The sequence below is a fragment of the Acipenser ruthenus genome, chromosome 5, assembly GCF_902713425.1.
Source record: "Acipenser ruthenus chromosome 5, fAciRut3.2 maternal haplotype, whole genome shotgun sequence".
In the NCBI taxonomy this organism is placed as follows: Eukaryota; Metazoa; Chordata; class Actinopteri; order Acipenseriformes; family Acipenseridae; genus Acipenser; species Acipenser ruthenus.
In genome coordinates, this window is record NC_081193.1 from 70490482 (window position 1) to 70516934 (window position 26453).

General features: G+C 36.9%; 2 protein-coding genes across 4 annotated transcripts in view; one reads left to right on the forward strand and one right to left on the reverse strand.

Moving 5' to 3' along the window:
• The first annotated feature begins 7213 nt into the window (after window positions 1-7213).
• zgc:153169 (uncharacterized protein LOC767799 homolog) overlaps window positions 7214-26453 on the forward strand; it is a 33019-nt gene continuing 13779 nt past the window's right edge. Inside the window, exon 1 of one of the 3 annotated variants that reach the window (XM_059024425.1) lies at window positions 7214-8444. In XM_059024425.1, coding sequence (XP_058880408.1) covers window positions 8429-8444 — 16 coding nt within the window. In that variant the 5' untranslated portion in view covers window positions 7214-8428. Of the gene's footprint in view, window positions 8445-25569; window positions 25589-26453 lie in introns of those variants that run through there. The other 2 variants (XM_034004623.3, XM_059024427.1) reach the window with 2 other exon arrangements.
• On the reverse strand, window positions 8651-26394 carry LOC117402933 (actin-related protein 2-like). Its single transcript, XM_034004622.3, has 9 exons — window positions 26233-26394; window positions 22282-22392; window positions 16508-16723; window positions 15676-15748; window positions 15290-15426; window positions 14401-14550; window positions 13600-13745; window positions 12260-12392; window positions 8651-9838 (listed from the first exon to the last, which is right to left on the reverse strand). The coding sequence occupies exons 1-9, from the start codon at window positions 26278-26280 to the stop codon at window positions 9668-9670; spliced, it is 1185 nt and encodes a 394-aa protein (XP_033860513.1). The 5' UTR covers window positions 26281-26394; the 3' UTR covers window positions 8651-9667.

Here is a 26453-nt window from a genome sequence, read left to right on the forward strand (position 1 = left end):
ACTCCTTCGTGAATTCCTGCACCCGTTGAGAGTGCAACATCTCATCCACTGCTGGACCAAATGTATGTCCTGGTGTAATAGGGGCATCCAACAGCAGTGCTTTGTGCCTGGGAAAGCCAAAGCTGCCTACAAACAGCTACTAGTGCAGCCAGGTTCCTGCCTACAGCCTGCCCATTAAGTTTTGACACACAGAGCAGGTGCTTATTAACCAGGCACAGCTCCTCCAGCTGTTGTGGCAAGGGCCTGTGACTATTGGAAAGGGACCTCAACAAATATGACTGGTAGGCTACCAGAGTACTATTTTAGTTGCCAAGCCATGCGGCGAATGCACTGGCTGAATAGGCATGCTTGAGGATCACCTCTGAGACCGGCACTGCTTGTTGGGGCAGGTAGTGTCCTTGGACAGGCAACTCAGCATAAACAGGACTTAAACCAGTGAGCTCCTAATCATACTGTATGACTCACCCTGCAGTCCTGCACAGATATTTGATGTGCTAGCCTATTGGGGACCAAAGTTGGAGGATTTGGAGATTAAAATGCATATTACAAACCACAACAACTGATGAGGGCACATTTGCGGGCAGTTTCTGCAGAGGAAAAAGAACAATCTGGAAATGGATACTAAACAACCCTTAGTCTGGGTCTTGAGGGCCACTCCACTCCATGTTTAATATGTAAAAAACTACTAACTACTTTAGGGCATGGATGGAAGATTACAAGGAGTTCAATTAGGATTTCAGGAAAAAAAGACATGATCTGGAATCACCGTCTTTTTCCCTGTGTGGTCCCTCCAAGGCACAGCTGTGTGTGCGGGTGTGCGTGCTTGTGAATTCAACTGCCTTTGCCAATGCTGTACCTACATCGTCGATAAACAGAGGACTTCAGTTTCCTAGTTCTGTACACCTTCTACATTGCTTTTAAAGGAGTGCTAGCTATTGCTTTAAATTAGTGGTGGGCAACGATATGAAAATTGTATATCGATATCATGCACGTATTTCTATATTGATAATACCGAAGTCTTCCAAAACACAGAAAAATATAATAACACAATTGCAATATAAAAACATATACATATATAGACGTTAACAGATATTTACATGTGAAAAGCAATAACTTACTTTAACTCAGTGGTGCTTTGCTTCACAATATCCATGAAGAAAAACAAGGTATTGTTATATTGTTTTACTGTTCCATCATCAGCCACCTCAAACCTGAACTATTTCCATACTTCACTGCGAAAAGACTTCGGAGCTGTTATTTTCTAGCCAGTCCGGAATCTTCAGCTGCTGTACATATAAATGCTGACTCACGACACCTCTAAATCTATTAAGTACGGTGTCATGCTGAATTTTGCATTATTTTGAGATGTGTTTTGATGTTTTAATACCGAAAGCTCACATTTTAAAAATACATTAATAATAGCGTAAGTAATCACACAGACAAAATGCAATGAACCGCTGACGCATGCGCAAATCTCAAAATAATGCCAATAGTGCAGTTTTATTTAGGATATATCTGCTGAAGGTCACATAGTCTCATTTCAAACCACTGAAATCAAGTATGAAATTATTAGGTACCAGGAAGCAGCAGCCACGTTTAATCTATACTGGTCTTTGAAATATCTGCATATTACAAAGTATAAAATACATGCAAATAACTTTTAACAAGAAAAGCTGGACCGGTGCTAGTATTGCTAGTGCTAAAAGGTAAAAAAAAATAAAAAAATAATGAAAACCTTGATCAACTCTCCTTTAAGACAAAAACATGTAATTGACAGATGGTGAAAGATGAATCAATAAGAGTCTAACAGGGGTTTACAGTTTTCAACAAACAATTCAAGACTGCATTTCATTAGGCCTGCATGTGTCCAAATGTAGGCAGTTTGGCAGAATCTGCACCGAAACAGAGGACTTTATCCACTAAATTGTTTTTGGCAAAAAGGGGAAAAAAACTGTTAATGTAGGAAAGATACAAAAAAAAGAATAAACAATACCCACTACTAAGAACTTTAACTATTGGTATTTAAAGTAGCAAACAACAATAAAAAATAAACAGCAAGGCTTCAAGCTATCCATTGGCCTACCTCACCCCGACTGACCAGAAATGACAGTATTTATACCTGAACAGGTATACCCCTCCCCCTGATTAAACTTAAACTGTCAAATATGTATAATATATTCAATGAATTCTAATCCTAATATTAAGAAACAAACAACATACAAACGTGCATGTGTATCAAATAAATAACACTTCAAGCAAGCACAAGAAAAACAATTCATAAAATACTTCCCCTTTATTTTTACCTTATGGTGCTGCCCTGACTACAGGAAGTCAGCACAGAGGTAGGTTTTCCACTTCCTCCTACAAAATGGAGGATAGCCCAACAACTAGATCCATGCAACACACTAAAAATGTGCACCTTTCCAGTGTGTTAGCCCTTCAAAAGTGGCAAAACCCATTAACCCCTTTTTCTTTTCTTTTTTTTCTCTCCAGGGACCTCTCTGCTGCAGGACAGTGAATTACGCACAACAGGTAAGTAACCTTTTTTTTTTCCTTTTGTGGTGCAGTTATAGATTTGTTTTAAAAAGTGACAGTATTTAACTAAAGCACAGTTAAAAGAAAAGTGAAGTACCTTGTGTATGGCAAAGCAGTGACTATAAACTTATACTTAAGCATGAATTGCAATGCAGATAAACTGGTCTGTCTAACTCAGTGTTCTTGGCCGGCTCTGTTTAATGCATGAAGGGAGAGGGGGAACTGTGTGGCAGGATTTTTTTTTTCATTCTTTACCATCCCTTGTCTTCCTGTGCTGTGCGTGTGTGATTCCCTCTTTCACCAGCTGCTCAAAAAGTATTTTACCAGACACTCACGTGCATAACCTCAATAAACACACACTGGTACAGTGTTGTTTACTTAGATACTCACATCTAAATGCAGATAACATTTAATATTAGCAATAAGGTCAAACTAACTGAGTCAGTGTGGTCTAGTGGAATGATCCTGTCTTCAACTCCCAGCTCAGGCACTGACTCACTGTGATCCGAGGCTAGTCTCTTGACCCCATCGTGCCTTGGTCCCAACCAGATGTAAAGCTGGGAAGAAGTAGAACTAACAATGGAGACAAGCTTGGCTATACAGGCCAGACAATACATTAAAATAATGTTTTACCTTTTTCTGCAAAGCTAAATGGAATGCTAAAAACATGTTGTTTCACCTGGTACTTGCCGGAGGAAACTCATTTTTAAACAAGCTTGGTTATTTTTTTTGACAATTTAACCATCTATACATCTTCTAGATTAGTACCCGGATCTCAAAACTGTATTCCCAATTTGGGATTTGTCAAGTGCTCTGAATGCTTATCATTGATCTCAATATGTAAAAGGTAATATTCATGTTAAAATTAAGATAAAGAATATGTATACAGGTGCTACCTATTGTAAGTAGAAATAGTGAAACAGAATTCAATACTGAGCAAAACAGGAATGTATATATATATATATATACAGTTGTAGTCAAAACTTTACATACCCCAATGGAAATATATAATTTCTAGAAATTTCTCAAACAAATATTTATATGAAAAATCTTTTGCAACAAAAGTTTTGGTTTTGTGGATGAGGAAAAAAAGTTACACTAAATAAATGTCTACAATTATTTAAGCATTTTTTTTTTTTTTTTTTAGCAAAACTCCAAAAATGCTAATTCAAAAGTATTCATACCCTGACAAGGAAAATTAAGTTAATAGCTAGTTGAGGCACCTTTAGCAATAATAAACTCTCTTAAACTATTAGGATATTTGTCAATGAGCTTTTGGTATGATTCTTTAGTGTTTTTTTTACCGTTCTTCAACACAAAATTGTTCCAGTTCATTCAAATTCCGAGGACTTTTCTTGTGCACAGCCTTCCTCAACTCATACCAAAGATTCTCAATCAGATTTAGATTGGGACTTTGACGAGGCCATTCCAGAACTTTGATTTTATTCTTCTTTAACCATTCTGAACTAGATTCTGATGTGTGCTTTGGATCGTTGTTGTGTTGGAACGTCCAGTTGCACTTTTAAACCAAGTTTTGTAGCGGAGGGTTTCATATGATTGGCCAATATTGTCTGGTATGCTATGGAATCCATTTTACCATGTATTGGAATTAAATTTCCTGTGCCATTAGAGGAAAAACAGCCCCATAGAAGGATATTGCTACCTCCATGCTTGACAGTAGGTATGGTGTTCTTTTCTTTGTATGCCTCACCAGACTTTCTCCAAACGTAAACACTATCAGCGTCACCAAATAGCTTGATTTTTGTTTCATCACTGCACAAAACCGTTGACCAGAGCTCATATCCATCATTCAGATGCTGTTTTGCAAACTTTAAGCGATTGTCCTTGTGACGTTTTCCTAAGAGTGGCTTTTTCTTTGGCCCGTGACCATTTAGACTTTCATCATGCAACACTTGACCTATGGTTGAAATGGAAACCCCAGTCCCACTTGCAGCCAATTCACTTTGAATATCTTTGGCAGTCAATCTCGGATTGTTCTTAACCTTCCTCACAATTCTTCTTTCTTCCAGACCGAGGGAGCGTTGTGACAGTACCATGAGTCTTGTACTTCTTGATAATAGAAACAATAGTTGAAATTGGGATATTGGAAATCTTCTTGTATCATTCTCCAGCTTTGACAATAAATATTTTTCTGCCTAAGGTCTTCAGATAACTCTTTACTTTTTCCCATATTTACATTGGTAATGACAGCAATAATCCTATGCTTAACCCTTTTATACTCTCTAAGAATGTTCACCTACAATCCAGCATTTTCTAGACTTTTCTAGAATTAGGTTCTGTATTATCATATTGAAATTTGTAGCATCTTGTAGACAATACTATCATAGCATCAAAGGGTATGAATACTTTTGAATTAGCATGTAAAAAAATTCTGAAATAAATAATTGTAGACATCTATTTCTAATAACATTTTTTCCTCATCCACAAAAGCAAAACTTTTGCTACAAAAGATTTTTCCTAAAATTCTTTGTTTGAGAAATTTCTAGAAATTATACATTTCCATTGGGGTATGTAAACTTTTGACTACAACTGTATATATATTTTTTTTAGTTAAATGTCCTTATGAAAATGGTTGAAAGAACTACAGTGAATGAATCAATTACAGTATGCAGTACTGTACAAACTCGGTACAACTCATAAAGTTCGATTGAAATAAGAATTAATAAAATAACTACAGCGTTATTGTGCACAAACTGTGCACAAAACTGTTGACTATACTTTTAGGTATTGGCTTGTACTGTCTACTTTTTTGTCTTAAATAGCAAAAGTTAACAAATGTACATTATACAGAATGAACTCGGTGAACAAAAACAATAACAAACAACTTACAGTTTCACACAGAAATCAAGCATTGTCGATTGTTTCGCATGCAAAAGCACGCGCTTTGAAAAAATAAACGGCAAAAGTTACTTAGCAAGGCTTCAAGCTATCCGTTTGCCTCCCTCACCCCAACTGACCAGAAATGAAGTATTTATACCTGAAATTATATAAAATATATTCAATAAATCCTAATACACAAATATTAAGAAACAAACGTGCATGTGTATCAAATAAATAACACTTCAAGCAAGCACAAGAAAAACAATTCATAAAATACTTCCCCTTTATTTTTACCTTATGGTGCTGCCCTGACTACAGGAAGTCAGCACAGAGGTAAGTATCAAAAGACCGCTCACCCAAGATGGCGGTTTTCCACTTCCTCCCACAAAATGGAGGACAGCACTACCCTATGCAACTCAGGTAAGTTAAACAATTTTACAGCATATATATTATACACAGTAACAAAGAAAAATGTTTGAAGGTTTCCACCCCAACAACTAGATCCATGCAACACACTGAAAATGTGCACCTTTCCAGTGTGTTAGCCCTTCAAAAGTGGCAAAACCCATTAACCCCTTTTTCTTTTCTTTTTTTCTCTCCAGGGACCTCTCTGCTGCAGGACAGTGAATTACGCACAACAGATAAGTAACATTTTTTTTTCCTTTTGTGTTGCAGTTATAGATTTGTTTTAAAAGTGACAGTATTTAACTAAAGCACAGTTACATGAAAAGTGAAGTACCTTGTGTATGGCAAAGCAGTGACTATAAACTTATACTTAAGCATGAATTGCAATGCAGATAAACTGGTCTGTCTAACTCATGCAAAAACACGCGCTTTGAAAGTTCTGCTGACAAGGAGCTCAGACTCTGGAGTATCTTCAGTGCCCTCTTGAGCCAAAATTTTTTTTTTATCCCTTCGGTATCTGTAATAAGTGTCGAGTTACGAGTAACGCGTGGTGTTGAATATGCATATATTTCATACTTTGACAACAGTATTTGGGCACCCTTACATTAGTATTTTGTGTGCTTCACCCTTTGCTTCCTTTACAACTTACAGCCTTTTTTTGTATTTTGAAAACAATTCCTGCATCTTTCCAGAGATATTTTTGCCAATTTTTCAACACATACAGCTTTGAGTTCTGCAATCGACTTTGGTTTCCTTTTTGCAACAGCAGCCTTCAAGTCAATCCACAACATCTCGATGGGATTCAAGTCTGGGGACTGAGATGGCCAATCCATAACTGTAATCTTCCCTTTTTTAAAAATTCCTTTGTAGACTTCACAGAATGGTTATCCTGCTGGAATACAAACTTCCATCCAGTAAGCCTTGTAGCACTGGGTAACAAATGAGAGTGCAACATTTCTTGATATTTTGCAGCATTCACTGATCCTTCTACAATACCAAGGTTGCCAGTGCCTGAGAAAGAAAAACAAGCCCATACCATCACACAACCTTCACCATGGTTAATACTATGCATGATTAACTTTCGTTTAGTTGTATCACTGCCATTTTCAGCACTTGATGATTCATGTATTTATTCTATAATTATCATCAGGTGTTAGTTTTCAATCATGATAATTGTCAATAATTAGCAACAAATGGGTTGCATACAAAATGTTAGATTGCCCAAATACTTTTGTCAAAGTATGAAATTAGTTTTTGCATGTTATGTAATAATTTGTTGTTTTATTGTAAAACTGAATCTTGACTTTAATTTATCTTTCAATAGAACAATTAGAAATTATAGAAATCACTATTTTGTGATTTTTCTTTTTTTTTTTTTTAACTTCACAAATACTTTTGTCTGCGACTGTATATATATATACCGAAATTATTAACCAAGATTTCTGGAAATGATTATCTATCTATATATAAATATCTGTGTTTATATCAACTTCTAATGAGGTGGCCATGTTAAGTGAGCATTCCCTCACTTCACATGGTCTTGGAAGACAGACACTTGTGACCACATTATTCCTTAATAGAAATAAAAAATACAAATACTGGTATTTGTATGGTAAAATTAAAAAAAGCCAGCAACACATTACATTATTATTTTTTTTTTACCTGATCTACATCTTCTCCCCCCAAACCTAATCAGCATGTCTTTATATGTCGTGCAATAACATACCTCGGCCGGAACTTAAGTTCCATCAGATCATTTTGGAGATATCATTAGTGCAAGAAAAAACAAGATGGCAACCATTTTGAATATGGTAATGGGCTCTCAAATTCCTCAAGGGTGTATATTTTACCTGTCTTGTTTAAAATTAATTTTTTGCTTTCACAGAAGTATCAGTGGTTCTTATAAGCACTGTACCAAAATCTTGGATGTTCCCAACTTATTTTGTTAGAGAACAAGGTACCTCACCCCCCTCCAATGCAACCGAAAATATCAAACATTTGGTTATCAGAACAAATTGCCTGTTGCCAAGGAACAGTGTCTGCTGTATCCAATGTGTTACGTGATTGGGAATTTATTTTTGTATATTACAGTGGAACAAAGATGGTAAGTACTGGAGCAAATAAGACTTTCATTTTTCACTTACGTTACCACCTTTATCATTTACCATAATGTACAGAAACAAAATACATTTACATAATTTTGGTTATGTAACCCTGTATACCATTTCATGTGGGGGATCCTGTATGATCTTAATCGTGTTACTTAATTACGGGACTGTAGAATTGTATAACCTCCAAGCCTTTTTGACAAGAAACATCAAAATGTCACCAGTCTCCTTTATGTACTTTTTTCTGATGGATACATTGAATATATTGGAAACTGATTATTCCCGAGGTAAAGGGGTTAAGTGGAAACCCTAATACCAAAAGTATTCACTTGTGGCAAGGTGAAGTAATTTAATTCCTTTCTTTTGATTCCTCATTTTAATGGCCGCTCGATCGGCAGCAACATTATTTCCACCGTTGGAATCGCTGTGGGGTTCTGGGTTGCTGGTGCTCTGCTGCAGATAAAACCCCAGGCCAAAGCATTTGCACACCACATGCTCTGCTGAACAATCTCCAGGGAAACCAGTAAAATACCAAAGTGATGCACCATATCTTGGGTAAGTGACTTCCCCACAAACAGACCCCCACATCAATGACAACCACATCAAAGTCAATGAATTAGTTCAACTATGCTTCACAAAAGTCCCCCCCCCCCCCCATGTATTCTCTGATGCTTTTAAAATATTCGTCCAGCCGTTTTCAAATTGGAACCCAGTTCTGCAGCAGTAATGTAAAGGGAAGACAAGTTTCAATAGCCAAAACGTATTTATAAATCAGTTTGCTTTATTTAAATCAGCATTAGGCAGTTACGCGATGAAAAAAAAAAAAATCCAGTTTCAATAACTGCGCTTGGCACTGGATAAAACATTTATGCAAGATTTATTATTGAAGTGCCTCCAATACATACGAGAGCCAAACAGAAACTTAAATACCAACTTTTACAATGTCTTTGTGGCACATACACTGGTTTTATTTGTATATTACAAACATCCCCCCAGCTTTTTTATTTATTTTTTATAACTAATTTAATACATCTATTCCAGGGAACCCAGTCCCTTTTAAACAGAACAATGTATACTGAAGCTTTGTGCACTTTTGTGATTGTACATTACATGACTACACATTCTTGCACTCTACTTAAGAAAATGGTACTGCACAGCAAAATTAAAAATGAAAATTATGACATAAAATAAACCTGTTTAGGAAGAGAAAAAAAGAAAGACTTCCCCCATCACCAACACCTCACAAAATGTATAGCCTCACACAGTTCAAGTGCAGCAGTAGAGGCCTTTTATGGCAATGATTGCTTTGGAAGATCCAGTTTATTAGGGAACTACACCATAAACAGTGAATCTTACGGTACTAGCCAATGCAATATAACTGGGATGATACATAAAGAGCATCTTTTATATTCACCCAAGCTTCTTGGACTCAGAAAGGCATATACCACCTGGTGTGTTGAAGACAAAGCTAGCAAGCCTGTTGCTATAAATGCAAACAATAATAAAGAGAAAGACTACAGGAGTTACAGTAGCTACAACAATCTAAGAGACAGGCCCTTTGTTTATGTGGTTTTGTTTACAGGGCAATGGCCAAATTAAACTGTGAAATTTGGTGGCAAAAACATACATTTAACAAAAGTTCTCCCAGGAAATCTACACATCCCCTTTGCCGTGGGCACAGACAGGACTTTCCAAGTTAGATGGATGAATGAGTTGGAAAAGTAGCAGAAAAGGAGTAAGAAAGCCATAGGGAAACGATGGTTAACAAGTGTCCAAGCTTATCTAACAGTTACTCCCAGTTTCTCGAGCACGCGCATGCCTTTCTCCTCGTATTCCTGCCGAGTCATCCAGAAGTTGTCCTTGTCTTTCATGATGTCGGCCAGCACTGCTCCACCCAGGAACACCATGTGCTTACGACGAGGAGGGTCCTCAATGCGAATCTTGAATTTCTAAAAAATGTAATGAACACTAGGATGAATATAGGTCTTCCAGTATTCTTTCAAAATTCACACAAATAGTCTTTAGTTTTTAATTAAGAATTTGTATAAACTGGCTCCTGCTAAATCTGTTGTGAACAGGTTGCCCTTATCACACCTCAGTCTGAAGGTTAACTGGGAGTTGTTCATGTCGCTATAGGGGAGAAACAATGTATTTAACAGGGGCCGGACCATTTGAATAATAATACTTAACTGAGGGTAGTTCAGGTAAAACAGGACTGGCAACCCTGCAATTACCTGTGTAGTTTCCTTTTCTGATGTTAGATTGATATATTGCATTACCATACCCATTGAACAACCACATCCTTGATTTACTAAACAAACACCCTATTACAATGAATATATAACACAAAATAAAAAGGAAATAAATATTTATTGGAACTTAAATTATCTGTCATATATTGACTGGCCACAAACAATATGAGTATATAGTAAACATGGCACATTATCCAGTAGACCTGCTCTATAGGAGTGTGTGAACTATTTCAGGAATAATGGTAAAGCAGAACAATCTCATTAGTGGGTGCCTGTGTAACAAGCTCATTCCTCAACCCAGTGGATGTTTGCAAGTAGGAGCCCTTGTGCAACATATTGTGACAAGCAACAGATGTGCTACTGTGGTGTATTTATACTGGGTTGTCTTGTCCAGGGTTTAGGACAAAGATGAGCCGTAAACATTTATTCTTAATAGTCATTTAGGGATAAAGCAGGTTTACCACAAATCTGAAGCTAATTTAACACAGTTTTAAAGTGAAGACAGAAGCTAACCTGTGGAGCCAGGACAGAAGTGCACCTGTGGTGGTTTATACAAACTACACATGATGCTAGACAAGATTAAAATGTTATGGGAAGGGGGGAGCTTTACAACTGTAGATGGGGGAGGTTTAGGGAACCCTTGACTTCCTGTCCCACATCAGGAAGAGATAAGCTGATTTGAATCAGGCAGGTGGGAGACATTTGCATGAGAAACAAATTCAGAAGATTAAGGCAATTAAGTCTTTACTGCAGTTGAACTCTCTTTTATTTTACAGATAACAGCACTGAAGTTTACAGCCAAACCCATTGATCCTGGAGGGCTTTCCAGGGTAAACCTACAGGTTGGGGTGGCTGGTCCCTCGAGAAACACAGAGAGGATGACCGGTCTTTTCTGTGAACTGAGATAGCCAGGGTGAAATGAAGCAGCTCTTCATTTCTGTGGGGTTCTGCTTGTATTGAGCTTTGCGGCTAAATAGACCAGATTTATTTTTATTTTTTGTAACTCAAAATCGCCTCGCCGCCTCTAATTCCTTACTGTTATTTCACAAGATGGGAAGATTACTTTTCACTTAACATTCGAAATAACTCTAAGTTCTGTAGATGCGTGGACCAACAATCCTGTTCAGCATAACAAAAAAACTTCAGAAAAATACCTCAATAGAACAGGTCAGATGTCTTCACTGATATCAATGTTGTTAACATAACTGCAGACGATCTTGCACACGAAACAGTAGCAAGCATCTTTATGTGCATTCAGGGCACTTTATTTTCTGAACATTTTATATCTGACTGGCATAAATGGAACATAAACCTATCTGGCTTTTAATCTGTAATTGATCATCTAAAAATAGCGGCCTGACAACCTGAGAACTTAAATGAGGTTTTCCAGGCAGGAAGCCAGACTTGAAATAGCCAGACTGGGCTAGCCATGACCCAACCCACACAAATATCTGACCTGACCTGCTGTGCATTCCTCCTGCTGGGTAAGAACACCGCAGAGGCCTGCCTCAATCATTACTGCAGTTTACAGCAGCATTGTTAACCTTTTTTAACCTCTTGCTCCATCTGGTGGCACTTTACAATAGTGCACACAAGAAAACCTAAACTTCAGTACAGCGTAGCACTAAACTCTCTTGGTTCAAATAAAACTGGCACTGCACTTCCTGTTGCCACTACTACTACCACCACTTCCTTAAATGATATAGCATCTGGACTTTTCTATAAACACAGATTATTCATTTTATAGCATGTGTGCTGTTACATGTTGCATTAACCCAGTAAAGTTCACTGTTGTTGCATCAGAGCAACCCATATTCTATAACTCACAAAGCAAAAGTCCATTCCAGTCCAGGTCCTTAATTTTTTTAATTGAAACCTGGGTTCAATGAAACAATTAAAAACCTTGGTGGAACCAAGCTCTGGAAGCTTAAAAAAAAAGCGGGAAGGAATTCCTGGATAGGAATAGAATGAAAGAGCCACAAGTGAGTACCACTGCTCTAACACAACCACAGTTGCTTTACTCAATACTACTGTTCATAGCAGATGACATGCATGAAATGCACCCTGAAGTAAAAACATCCGGATTACAAAGCGCTCCCTGCCACGCTTCACACTTACCGAGAGCTTCTCCACGTCTCCCTTCAGAACACGCTCCAGGTAGAGCTGTTTCAGTTCCCGCTCGAGTCGCGAGGGCAGCCCGGGGTACATAGTGGAGCCTCCGGATAGAACAATGTGCTTGTAGAACTCAGCCCTGGGGGAGACACATACAGATTGTTTCACTGATTGTGATTAGCACTAATCCTGAACTACCTCATCTATCTTAACATTAGGCAGTCCAAGACTAGTACTAAAGAGTCTGTGAAACCAGTCAATAATGCACACAAGCGTCACAGCTTGTTCAGACTGTGCTTAATGTACAGAAATGACATTTAAGTGCTCAGACTATACTGAATGCACTGGTTTTCAAAAGATCCCCATAGATATCTTAAAAAGCTGCTTTACATAACCTTTCAATTCCACATCGGTATTTACATGAAGTGTTATATGTATTGGTCAGATAAACATGCGTGTGTGTGTGCCTTTCTGTAAATGAAGTTGACTTAACTGGGTGCAGTGAGCAGCTTTGGCAGGTGTCTTTTTTAACCTTAAATAGTTTTGTGTACGGTGTATTTAGTACCGCTGTGCTGTTGAACAAAGCACAGATGCAAACAGTGATACTCTTGCAGACGCACCCAAGAATGAATTTGCACAGATTCAAAAAACAAAAATGACGTGTCATTTCTTAAGTTTGCAGATTCCTCATGTTATTTGAAATATAAAATAAAGATACACATTTCAGTATAACATGCTTACGTAATAGAATGTCCATCGTTAGCTTAAAACTGTGCGATTGTGGTTCAAGCGCAGTACTGAATGAACAGCTGTATTCACTTACTACAATGCACAAGGCAATCTCCAACCTTAGTGCACTATAAGAAAAAGTGTTCCTGTTTACTTTATCTTTGTTTTTGAAGACCACTGCAGTTACAAACCTCTTTTAAAAATGTAAACCCATTTAAAACACAAAACGAAGAGGCTCAACCCTGCCTGCCCCCCTCCCCAGCCAAAATCTCCAACATCATAACCAAATGCATGATGTTTGCAATGATTCTGAGTGATGATTACTATTATTATTATTATTATTATTTTTTTTTTTTATAAATTAAGTCTGTGTTCTGGTGCTTTCACGGCTGCTCTTCAGTTGTAGTTGCCCGTCCGAGACATCTGTAATGTAGGCTACCTCAGCAAAGGTGTCTTTATATTAGTAAGCACCAGCACCCTCTAGTGCAAAGCAGTGTGTAGTGAGAAACAAAAGAAAACTTGATCCAAAATGCTAGATCACGATTTGGCACTGGCTGTTACTTCAATAAAGACCCTTTTGTTGATCTAGCCTAGGTTACGTATTTACATTCCCATACCTGGTATCAATATCAGCCGCATGGATAGTATTGAAGAGTAATTCAGCCACTCCAACTCCTTCCACATTGATGAGGTGAGGCTGGAACAAAGCTTCCGGGGCTTCGAAACGCTCTCCTCCGACTTTTATTAACCTGCCATCTGGGAGCTGAGGGGACGGGACAATAAAAAGTGAACAATACAAAAAAAATGCCTTTCCATGCTCATATTTTGCTATCGAAAAGAATATGTTGGCACTTCATTTAACTTCTCATGACATATTATAGCCATAGAGTTAATATTGGCACAGTGCATCATAAAGGCTCTGCACAAATATATGCACACAGTGGCTCCTCTTGGCATGAATTAATTGTCAAGATGTTGTGATTTCACACTCAGCGCTAGTACCAAATTAATCCATTGTACAGGAGTTAAAGTATAAATAGTGTTTCAGGTTAAGAATATACACACACAATGTTTCCACTTGCACTACAAAGTCTGTAGTTTAAAATACAAAGTGGTCAACCAACCCAGTGTTCTAAAGATGCTGGCCAGTTGGTGGTCACACAGGAAATGATGTTATAAAGTGGTCAGTGATTATTAACAGCCATAATATTTGTGCTGTTTGAAATGTACCCTACTGAAAAGAGGCTGCCCAGCTATATTTAGTCAAAGAGAAATGAGATCAAGCTGCCAGGTTCCACCAGTTTAAAAACAGCAATGCCAAAAAATTGCAAAACAGAAACAAAATTGACAAACTATTTGGTAAATTGTAAAAGCAGTTAATGGACTAATTCAGTTACAACTGGAGTCATTTCACTCACCGTGTAAGACTCTACAAGCACAGTGGTCTCCAAGGCTAGTTTCTGTTCCTGCTCAATGTTGTAGCCGACGTAACACAGCTTTTCTTTCATCATGCGAACCGTCTCAAAATCAGCCGAGTGGTTGAAGGCGTATCCTCTCAGCAAAAGCAACTTAAAAAATAAATAAATAAGCAAAAGGAACATTAACTTCTCATACAGTTCTTCAAGTATGTCAGTGACATGTCCATAAATGCAAAAATGTGAGCTATCAATAACATGAAAATGCACACTTACTGCACACAGGACAAACTGGTGCCTCCATATAACCCCGGATTCTGATATTTGCCTAAGCAAGTTGCATTACATTTATCAAGCGAACCAGCAAAATTGTAAAAGTATAAAGTGACACAGTTTTACAGACGCCACCAACTTCTATTTGAATATGCTTTAAAGTCCAGCATACACAAGAAATATTTTTTTTTCCTGCAATTTCTTCAATTAAAAAAGTTACTCAATAATGTTTTCTGTCTAATCATAGGTAAAAGTAACACTACTGCAACCAGCTTGATGGCTGGCTCTATATATATCCCTAACACCACAACAGTAATATCTGCAAGTCCAGACTTACGCTTTATTGGCTTGTTGCATGGACAGCGCACTGTACATTTTTGAACAGACAATGTAGTTTGAATTTCACTGTGGCCATGCCTATTGTGTTTCTATACTAGTGCTACTAGGATATTCTGATCAATTTTCCACAGTATTCATCATATGATGTATGCACAAGAAAGAAAGACAGAACCTTTCTTATGATGAACATTGAACAGAACACTGACAATGCCAGTGTTTGACTAATTCAGGGGGTTAATGAAACACACATACATACAGTACATAACAGAGTTTGGTTTACCTTGATGAGGTAGCGGGTTATGTCCCTCCCAGCAATGTCTAGTCTCCTAGTCAGGTGAGGCAGTGAGAACCCCTCATAGACAGGGCAGATGTGGGTTACACCATCTCCAGAGTCGACAACCACTCCGGTCAGCAAGCCTAAAGAATTAAGACAAATCAACGTGAAAGCATCGAGAAAGGCCTGGCTGTTGTATGGAATTGCATAATGACAAAAATGGGTGATAATATAAAATCTTAAAAGGTATACATAGTTAAATCAATCAAATTAACTTCTTCAGACTTAGCACAGAAAGCAGGGTAATAGGTCACAGAGGGATGCCAAAGCACTGTCCACTGTTTACACAGAATTATATGGCTGGTTTGTGCCATATAATGTGATTAACTTACCTTGAGCATATAGCGTAAGTACAGCTTGAATAGCTATATAGACCCCAGAAAACTGGTATGTTTCAAACATTACCTGAAAGCAAAAATTGAAAAGTGATTTCAGTAAATCCTGTTGGTGGCAAAGGTCAATGAAATACAGAAATACAGAAATAACTATTTAAGAACCGCAATCACCCTGTTACAAATCTAACTGATTCCCTTGCACAGTGCCTGAGAATATATATATCTTGAATATATATACAGTATATATGTATCTTAAAATGACACAAAAAACATTTCTCTTTTGACCTAGTGAAAATAATACCCTGTAATAAACGTATTCATAATCACCCTGATTTTTTCTGTTTTTATATATGTCCACTGTTTCTGTAGACTACGATTTTATTCTAATAATCCACCTATAATAGTCCTTATATTGTGAAAGGAATTGATGAATCCCTAAAGCTCCACCCCCATCCCAAGGAATCTCACCCTGTGCACCTGGGTAATAGTTTTGTCATCTCTACTTTGAGGTCTTTTAAAAGGAATGCTGTCTGATCTTGCCCAATCCATAATGAATCGGGCCATATACAACTATCTTGGTAAACTTCAACACATGCAATAGCAGAGTTTAATTTTGATGTATGTGTTTAATACAGTTTGCTAGGAAAAATGTTGAGAAGAAATCTCATCCTGTTAAAGATCCTAGAAATTTACCATATGCACAACATATGAAAATCTTTAAAATAACTATTGCAGCAAAGGTAGTGAAACAGCTTGTTCGAACTGGAATGAAGGATTTTCAAAAAATCTTCTCTTAGTGAATCGTCAGCCAAATCTCCAATCACTTTACCTCTATGATCTTCTCCCTGTTCTTCATGGGGTTCATTGGGGGCTCCGTCAGAAGGATCTTGCAGTTCCTGGAGTCGATGTTGAGTTTCTCGGGACCAAACGTGTAGTCCCACAAGTGCTTCATGTCGTCCCAGTTCCTGACTATCCCATTCTCCATGGGGTAGTTCACTTCCAGCATGGAGCGTAGCTCACTTGCCTCATCTCCCACCATGAGATCCTAGGAAGCCATAGAGAACTAGTCAATATCCAAATAGAGGAGAGTGGGTTAGACCAGTACTGCTCTCCATAAGTTAATAACCAGTTCTCAAACAATACATTGAAGGAAAAGTTGGTTAAAAAAAAACAAAAAAAAACACCACATGCTCCCAGATGTCCTTCATTTCTTACTACCAAATTTAAAGCTACAAAAATATATTTAACACTGTTCCATGCACTGCCTTAAGCTACCACACAAGATGACAGAGAACCTACTACAGTATTCTGACATGCCAGAAAAGTCTTCAAGCATCCTGTTTCTGGATAAGTATGTAAAACTTCATAAAACAAAAAGAATATTGAAATTAGGGATCTCTGAATTTAAATTTACATTTATTTTTAATTTGAATGTAATATACAAATGGGAAACCTAAATGTTAAAGTTGTGTACCCATCGATTATAAATAAATAAATATGGTTACAAATTTTGCATTTGTTACTTATCAAAGTAGAAAAGCCTTGCAGTGTCTTATCCAACAAAGCCTATAGGTTTCTGCATGAGCTTGTACACTGCATTCACTGTGTACAAATTACAATGGTCCTGCCAGTAAGTTGACTTTGGAAGTCAAAAATTACGATCTTTTTTTTTTTTTTTTATTACTTTTTTTATTATTATTTTTTTGTAGCCAAGGATGTCAGGATATAATCTTCATTCCAGCTTGGCTTATACTGTATCTGGGAGACAAATCACATCAGTTTCTGTCACGCATACCTCTGGAAATGAGCCCTTAGACGCTTTGGGTTGTCCAAATGCATAAATAAAATTAAAGAAATAAGAAACTGATACGGCTTGTCTCATGTCTCACAGCAGCAGAATCAGAAACTGGCATGCAGATAAAATATCCATGCATTTCATTTAAGAATGTCAGGAAAAAAAAATTCCATACAATTCCATGTACCTTTAAAGATGCATTTTCTGTTGTAAGGCACTAATAAGCACAGTATGTGAAGTATAGTCTACTCCTTTGCTAAAGAATAAGAACTACACATCCGTTAACACTGGTGCTGTGTGGACCTTTTTGCAAAACACCACCACGGTTTTCCCTTTAAACAAAGAATGCACCCACTATAAACAGTAATTTGCAAATAAAAGGATAATTTCAATCTTCCTTAAAAGTTTATATTTGTGTACAAATTCTATAATCTCATTACAAACAGGGGTGTGGAATTCATATCGGCCGACGCCTGGGACAAGTCTATCACATACACACGATATTTAAAACTGCATACCTACGTATAAACCTCAAACCAAACCTATATACCTCACACATACATAACCCTTTAATTCACAAACCCTCGGTAACACAAACCTACTTCAATTAATGAAACAACATTGTTACTAATTTACATTGCTTTTGTCTGCTGCAGTGTTTCTCAAACACTTTGGAACTCGCCCCTCCCTTGTCTGTGGTAATTGACTTAAATTAGGCAGGTTTGCCACCTTGGGTATTTTGAATTGGCGTTTTTCACTTCGCACATTCAAATATATGTTTACTTAATTTAAATATGTCTGCTAAAACAGTATCTCATTTACAGTAACTCGTTGGAACACCTGCAATGTCACTGCAGCACCTTAGTTAGAGAACAACAAAGGCGGCCTTCTAAAAATCAGTGCCTGTATTTATTGTTCTTATATGGCCCTTAATTTTAAGGTACCGGTAAACTTTTATGATAAGCATTGCTATTTCTCAGTTTTAAAACTTAACTGTGGTTCACAACATAACACAATGGAATGATCACAGTATCATGCAGTAATTGTAGAGCAGTACTGCCATGTGTGAAATCTTTAACAATAAAGATGAAACGAAAATGCTTTAATTTGCTTTGAAATAATTTAAACCTGGTTAATAGACTAGTAAGCACTAGCAAAATCAGCTCAGTTTTATACGGTGCAGAATTAATTAATTTTAACATTTTTGTTTTGTTTATGGAATTTGCGATACCTGCACTATGGGTTTCTTCAGTAGTCGTAACTACAGTGTATCAACAATAACAACAAACCATTTTGTTACAAGCTTTCTAAGAAGTCTGACACACAATTTTGGCTGTTAATTAGCCCTTGTAAAAAAAAAAAAAGAAAAAAAAGAAAAGAAAAACACTAAAATGTTTAACGTAAAAAAAGAACAGTCCTACTACAGTAGCAGTCGCAGTTTACAGTGCCTCTAGGCTTCTGATCATCAATTCCACATTTTTTAAATCCATTGATGGAAATGTCCGGTCTACTTTTAATGTTTTCAAGCAATCACTGCCATTCTCATATCCACTTTGACATCTGACACATTATTTCCCTTGTGTATATTTTGTGACAACTGCTAATAATAATAATAATAATGATGATAATAATAATAAATAAGATGTGTAGAATGACTTTCATTATTGTTTCAGCACTCGACATGAGGATATAATACGTTCTTTCACAATGACTTTGATTTTATTACAAAGCCCTGACTAAGCTTGGCTATATTGTATTGATTTCAATATGCCGCATAAACTGCGGGTTTGGCGGTTGAAGAAGCAAGTGCTTATAACTTATTCATTTTTATGATTCTGCAGCTGAAACACCGTATAGGTATTTAATTCAAATATTTAGTAACACTTAAGAACAGACATGTACGAGATATTCACATACGCAGAGATATTTAAATTTGAATTGCAAAAGCCGTTCAAAAAGTGGCTATGGCGGTGCTAGTGTTAAGTACATTAACAGCACATGCTGTGTTATTTTTGTGTGTTTTTTTCAATCTTTATTTTCTTCTATTTCATTTAGCTGTTCCTCATCTACTGTTAGGTGTCTACACTTGATAGTTGGTGCTGTACCAGTTAACTGGAGTTTCATCCCTAAATATATTAAAGGAAATAGGTGGAATGTCACTCATTTTTGTTATGGTTTTGTAACCAATAATAAATAAAATGGCAGTTTGTCATGGAATTTAGAATGCAGTGGTGCGTAGTGATTTATTCAGTGTGAAGCGGTTCATTAGTATTTAAGCCATGTTATACGTTATATATACGCCCGGTCATGTGATGCTGTTTAACCAATCAGAGGTTGTTATTCTTCTAAGCTGTGTTACAAATATATATAAAACAGTTATATCATTATTAATACTCATATCCGGTTTGTCCATTTTGCACTGTAAAAAAATAAATCTTACAGCTGACAACCGATAACACAATATAGTGAAACAGAGTTTCAGTGGTTCACATCTTATGAATCAGAAACTTTTTAAATAAGTTACATATTTACATATTGTCAGATTACTAACTTTAAAAAAAAAAAAAAAAAAAAAAAAAAAAAAAAAAAAAAAAACACTGCGTCTCAGTAGAGTATCTTTGTGGTGTGTCTGTAAAGAACGCATTTATAACACAGATATTATGATAAGCATTACAGATTTAAATGTATAGAAATCGTGCAAACAACTGTGTTGTCATTTTTCAAGATTTGATGCTTCTTAAGATTAAGGGGCCTGAATTTGAGGAGTATAACCCCAGCAGAGCTATTGAATATTGGCTTTCTTCTGATGGTACCAAGCATGTGAGGGGCCGTAAGAGACATCTTTCTTTGTAACTCTCTTGGTGCATGAGGTCCGACATAGTTTGATTTTATTATTATTATTATTATTATTTATTATTATTATTATTATTATTATTATTATTATTTTGGTTTTGCCATAAACACAAATTAGAAGGGCTCAATTTTGCCAAGTACATTTGGACAATTACTTTTACTTTATATTTCATTTCATGAAGCAAAAATTCTTTTTTTGTGTGCGATTTGTACGACGGGTAGGGAGCAATTAGATTTTTAAGAAGGACAAGAAGATTTTTCTAGCATTTTGTCCCTTGGACAAGAAGTTTTTTTCAGAAGTTCCACACCCACGACAAAGCACTCTCTCATGATCAGACTAGACTCAGTTTTGAATATTGGTATCTACTTAACCCTTTATCACTGGAGGCTGTGTGGTCCAGTGGTTAAAGAAAAGGGCTTGTAACCAGGTCCCCGGTTCAAATCCCACCTCAGCCACTGACTCATTGTGTGACCCTGAGCAAGTCACTTAACCTCCTTGTGCTCCGTCTTTCGGGTGAGATGTAATTGTAAGTGACTCACCCTAGTCTCTGTAAGTCGTCTTGGATAAAGGTGTCTGCTAAATAAACAAATAATAATAATATTTCCCCACATATCCAGAAACAAGAAAAGTTGAACAAAATGGCAGGTTGTTCAGCCAAGTTTTTGATTCGTAGCCAGCATAAACTAGAATGGAGCAACATCCAGAATTCAATGGGTTAACTTTCATGCCCTATAAATAACTACAGTACCACTTAATTTTCATGTTAATTATTATAAACCACTTCCGAGTTTCTAAATAAGGCACAAAATTAGGACACAAAATGGAACCATTTGATGCTCTCAATCTATTTCCTTCTTATATGTGTCATATTATACTAAATTTACAAAAATCTCTCACATAGACAAACCCTAAGAGAAGTTATAAATAGGTTCTATCTGCAGTTTTAATGTTCAAAATGAGAAGTCAGCAGCAAGAGGAGCAGTTCTTCACTTGTAAATCACACCCATTGGGCCGCATTAACCTTTACCAAAATACACTTTGCTGACCAAGGTTAGCAAGACTGATATTCTTTCATCAAGGCAAAGTATGCAGACCAAAAAGGCAAGGGAAAAATGTTTCGTAAAACCACAAAATTAAAGAAAAGAAGAAGCAGAGCAAATCTTTCCTCAGGCCAAGCAAACAGGGGTCGAACACAGCACATACGCAACCTCACTTACCATCTTTTTGATATTCTACTTCAACAGGTCAAGAAAGAAAAAGAAAGAGAAGGCAAAAGCAGAAGGTCAGGAAAGAAGCTTGAGTGTAGATGTCACTCAGAAAAGAAGCACTAGAAAGGTTGCTGTATAAACTTGATTCAGACTCTGCATCAACAGAACAAGCTATGTTTAAGCCAGTACACTACCTACCAGTCATCTCAGATGTGTTCTTGTTTAACCAGGTGTATGTAAATATAGGTATACTCTATATTATTCTTTTTTTTTTTTTGTCCAACGTGATTATATATACACTGCATCCTGGAAAAAAAGTGATGGACCATCCCTGGTTTCTGGCGCTTGGGTTGGGACATTTGCTCCCAATGTTACCCCAGACTGCTTGCTTACTAAATATCTTGCTACACCCTGAAGGGACAACCACCACCTATTCAAAAACAGGCAAAAAAGATTCTGTTAAGCAAGATGCTTTATCCATTCAGGGATGCCACCAGCTCATTAAAAGCCTATGCTGAAACAGCAGACAATTATGTATTCAGGCATACGAAGATATTTAGCAAGTAAGCAGTATAAGGTACAGTAGAAGGGCAACAAATGTCCCACCCCCATGCACCACAAACTAGTAGGGGTGGTCCATATTTACTGTATTGCTGCAAAAGTAATTTGGCTAAATGACTAAAAATTGTAATATATTGGAGTCCTGTATTCTGGTTTAATAATGTAAAATAAATAAAACCTTGTACCTTGATTTCGATGTTTCCCACTTTGGCAGTAGACCTGATGATCGGCCTGCCCACTAGCGCTGGAAAGATGTGCTCTGGAAAATTGGAGCCAGCATAACCGCACTTCACAAACTAGCCAAAAAAAGAAAGGGAACAGATTAGTCTACATGAAAGTTACATAGGATCCAAGTCTGTTGACAATTTAACAAATTATTACAAATTAGTGGTACACCAAGCAACAAGGAAATGGGCTTTGCATATAAGCTATGCAAGCCTGTTTAAGGTTATCCTCAATGTCTAATGATTATATTATCAAATACATGAAGGCCTTGTTCAATATCAGACATACAGTTTACCACTGTCAATGATCCCTATAACTTTTTAATGCCTAGTCAAGTGACAAAGAAAATGCATCAGTTAAATTTCATTTCATTACAATACTGGAGAAATTGTATCTTATTGTTATTGATTGTGTATATAGTAGAACTTCATTTTGATGTTGTATGAGGGTAAGTTCTCTGCTGTAGAGTTAAATAAGTGACCAGATGTCTGTCCAAAACAACGCACAAACAGATTTCCAACATTTAAATACATACATTTTAGATTTAAAAAAAGTTTAAAATATGCTTGTTTGTTGTAATTTACCTTACCTCAACTTGTTTTAAAGATAATTAAATTTTTGGGTGAAAATTGTTAGACTAGGGTTTGTGACATTGATGAGAAAGAATGGTGCTAACCTTAAGTGTCCTTCTGTTTCAAAGATAAGATGCTTAATTTATAAACCAATCTTAAAATCAGAATGGTTACCGAGCATCCTTAAAAATAAATATAGTACATTAAGAGCAGTCAAGTGCAAGATGTACAGGAGTTCCTAAATCAATTAAGTTACGGACTTATCTAGGTAAGCATAACATCGTAAGGGAATATTGCTGCACTAAAAGCAATGCTGGTGTACAATTCCTGGCTTTAACTAAGCTAATGAGGGTTTGGACAATACTGTATAAATATATACGGAATTACAGAATCCATAAAAAAAAAGAAAAATAAATCCCTTTTGATCAATATTTTGGAGATACAGCAAGAAAATCTGCAAATTTAAATAACTATTTTGCATTAATAAACTCTAACCATTGGTTGACTTCTACAAGTAAACTACGTGTTTCAGTTTCAGCACATAACAGCCGTCACGAAAGAATGCAAGAAACCAGTCAGCACAGGTCTGCCTACAGGATATCAAAACAGATAGCCACCTCTGCAAACAAGTATTCATATCAGCTACATCTGACAATGGATACTTAACAGATATGGATCATTTTAATACACAGCTTAAAGATATAGTAAGGATAAAACATAGCTCTCTTGTACTAATGAAAGTCAATCGGATAGGTCTGAACTTTTCAAATAGTGCTTCTTTGAGTTCCTGGACAAGTATTTTTACAGCTGGGTGGGGCAGAGGCATAGGAAGATAAGATAAGAATTCTTGCCCAAGGGTCATAAAGCAAACAGGAGAGTCTAAACTGGAATTTAAAATTCAGGTGCTCAAGAAATAAGTCAGTCTCCTGGGCAACAGTGCTTTTATATCCACAGTTACCTACAGTATCTACTACATAACGCTCCCTCAGAAAAGACTGTCAGCGATAACAATGCAAATACCATAGTGAACCCAATGGTCTTAGAATGGGCCAATCAGATTGCTTCCAAATTGAAAGGGGCAGATAGATAACTGTCTTAATAGTGAGTTGGTCTATACCAAGTTGGCAGCAAGGATTTTTTTTTTTATATACATTTTCTTTTTTTTTCTTTTTTTTTAAACGATTTCTACATAGCTTTGTGGTTTCAAAGCTGACCTCACTTCCTTCTGAGTCACAAATTTGAGCAGTGTAAACTAGCACTTTTTTGCTGCAAGTGTTTAACCAACTTCCTTCTAACAGCTTTGTAGTTTTCCTCTCCACTCTCTTAAACCGCTCTACCTGGTTGAATGCGCACAGTTGATAAAAGTGCTGTTAAATCTTTTTGCTATTGCAAATGTGTATGTGCTCGCTATACACAAAATATCTGATGTCAATTTTAAATCCAAAACCATATCTTTATAACGAGCTGCAAACCATTATGTTTTGATAAATCCTAGTTGCTATATTTTTATCCTTGATTCGAAGCATGAACAGCTGTGCGTGTGTGTGAATACAGAAATTTCTTTGTTAAATAGAAATTAGTGCTTAAACTTAAGTCAGTCAATTTAATCACTGGTAAAACGCATCATTACAGGATTACCTATAATTGACATTAGGGTTTCTCATGGATCCCAAATCACATGCAAATCCCAGGGTCAAGTCATCAGATATGAACGTTTTCTCTCTGTTTTGACTGCTTTATTTAGCAATCACTACAGTACAAACAGGCTTTTTCCCCAAATATCATTACCTTGTTAAATGATATCTGCTTTTACAAATGCTGTTGATCTGTGCCACATAAAAAGGAACCACAGGGACAAGCTGTCCTGCTTTAATGGAATTGGTACACGCTTGACTCAGCTATATTTAGACAGATTTGGATGTCAAAAAAGGCATCTGGTTTGGAGTAAAAATGAAAATTACATCATTCTTTTTTTACTGTTGTGATGCATTTTACACAGTTCACTATCCCACTGGGGCCTATTACAGTGTTCACCACTAATTCTGCTACTGTGTGTCATGCTTGCTTTGATCCAAAATGATGCTTGTCCTAAAAATACTCCCTTTTGCATTATTTCTCAAAAGAAGATAATTAAGTGTTTCTATGTGTTTTGAAAATGGTTTGTGCAGATTACTATTCTTTTTTTTTTTAAAGGCAGGCCCTGGGTATCAGAATACTACTATCTGAAATATTGTATGTTCCTACATTTTAAGTATTAATCGTGATTTTTTAAAATTGTACATCCAGCATCATAAAGCTATCGCCTCTGCAGAGACGCACATCAATGAGTACATCAATTAACATAGCTGCATAGTGATTCATATTACTGGGGCTATAAGAGGATTTTGCTGTGGTGGTGTCAACTGAGTAAGCATGTTTCATGGAAAACATATTTTTCTTCTGTATTCCAATAACCATTGATTACGCGTAAATTCTAGACAGTGCAGGACAAAAAGCTGAGCAAGTTGCATTCATAACATATACAACGTGTGCCGAACTCTGGCACCATGCAAGCGCCCACGAGTCCCTTAACTTTAACAACATTTACCCAAGTGACATTGCCATGCCTGTCATTTATATTTAAACGCGCTCTTGCAAAAGTGTCATACGTGGGCCACGTCCTGTCGGACCTCTGATCTCAGGCAGTGGTGTACCGGTAAGTAAATCAACATGATGTATATCCGGTGGCAGATACTACTTAAAGCTTATAAAAACACGAAAAAATAAATCTGGCAACGATATCGTGTGAAATGATTATGATCTAACACTCAAGGTTCAAATAACATGTAAATTAATTCTTTTTTTTTTTTTCTTTTTTTTAAATGTGATCGTTGAGGATAGTGATAAATGATCGTGCAATTAAAAGCAGTTGTGTGAAGGCATATGATAACACATGTAGCCCAGTTTGTTTTTTTTTACATTCATACAATCTACAGTTGTCTGCTGCTGGCTCCGGTACATCATGATGACTACATTGTACAATAATGGCAATGCACAATGCCAGCAAATAGCTTGCCCAGAAAACATCGGATACAGTAGCAGTGCGCATCTGGGATCTAAGAAACATATAAGGTCCCCACCGCCATTATATATTTTGCATTCTAATTAACACGAGATATATAATGTCCCTTTCACACACACAAAAATTGACAAGCTGACACATTCCTCTGCCTACCCACCCAGTGAGCTCGCCTCTTTACTTCCTGTTTCAATCCGTTTTGTTTTCCTCATTCAAAACAAAACCATGGAAATCCTAGTGTAAAGATAACATTAAAACAAGAATGCTGGTTTAAAACCTACCCCGGTTCCATTGTCACAAACCACCACTTTCCTGCCCTGGCTGTCCATTTTTTGAGAATCCAGGAACCTGCAGCGCTCTCCTGCTCAACTTTCTTCAGCAAGCCGGAAATCACCACCCCGGCTCCCGGAAAGGGTTTCTTCCGGTATGTCTGACGTGACACAGTCTTCATCGAAGACTCCTACCACGACCTTCAAAAAGCCAATAGCGTTTGAGATCTTTC

Bases quoted from the DNA above. Each gene is read 5' to 3' on its own strand.
- LOC117402933 (XM_034004622.3), bottom strand. From the start codon at position 26,280: ATGGACAGCCAGGGCAGGAAAGTGGTGGTTTGTGACAATGGAACCGGG. The intron at 22,393-26,232 runs GTAGGTTTTAAA...TTTTTTGGCTAG, and splicing joins TTTGTGACAATGGAACCGGG to TTTGTGAAGTGCGGTTATGC. The intron at 15,749-16,507 runs GTAAAGTGATTG...TTTTGCTTTCAG, and splicing joins ACAGGGAGAAGATCATAGAG to GTAATGTTTGAAACATACCA.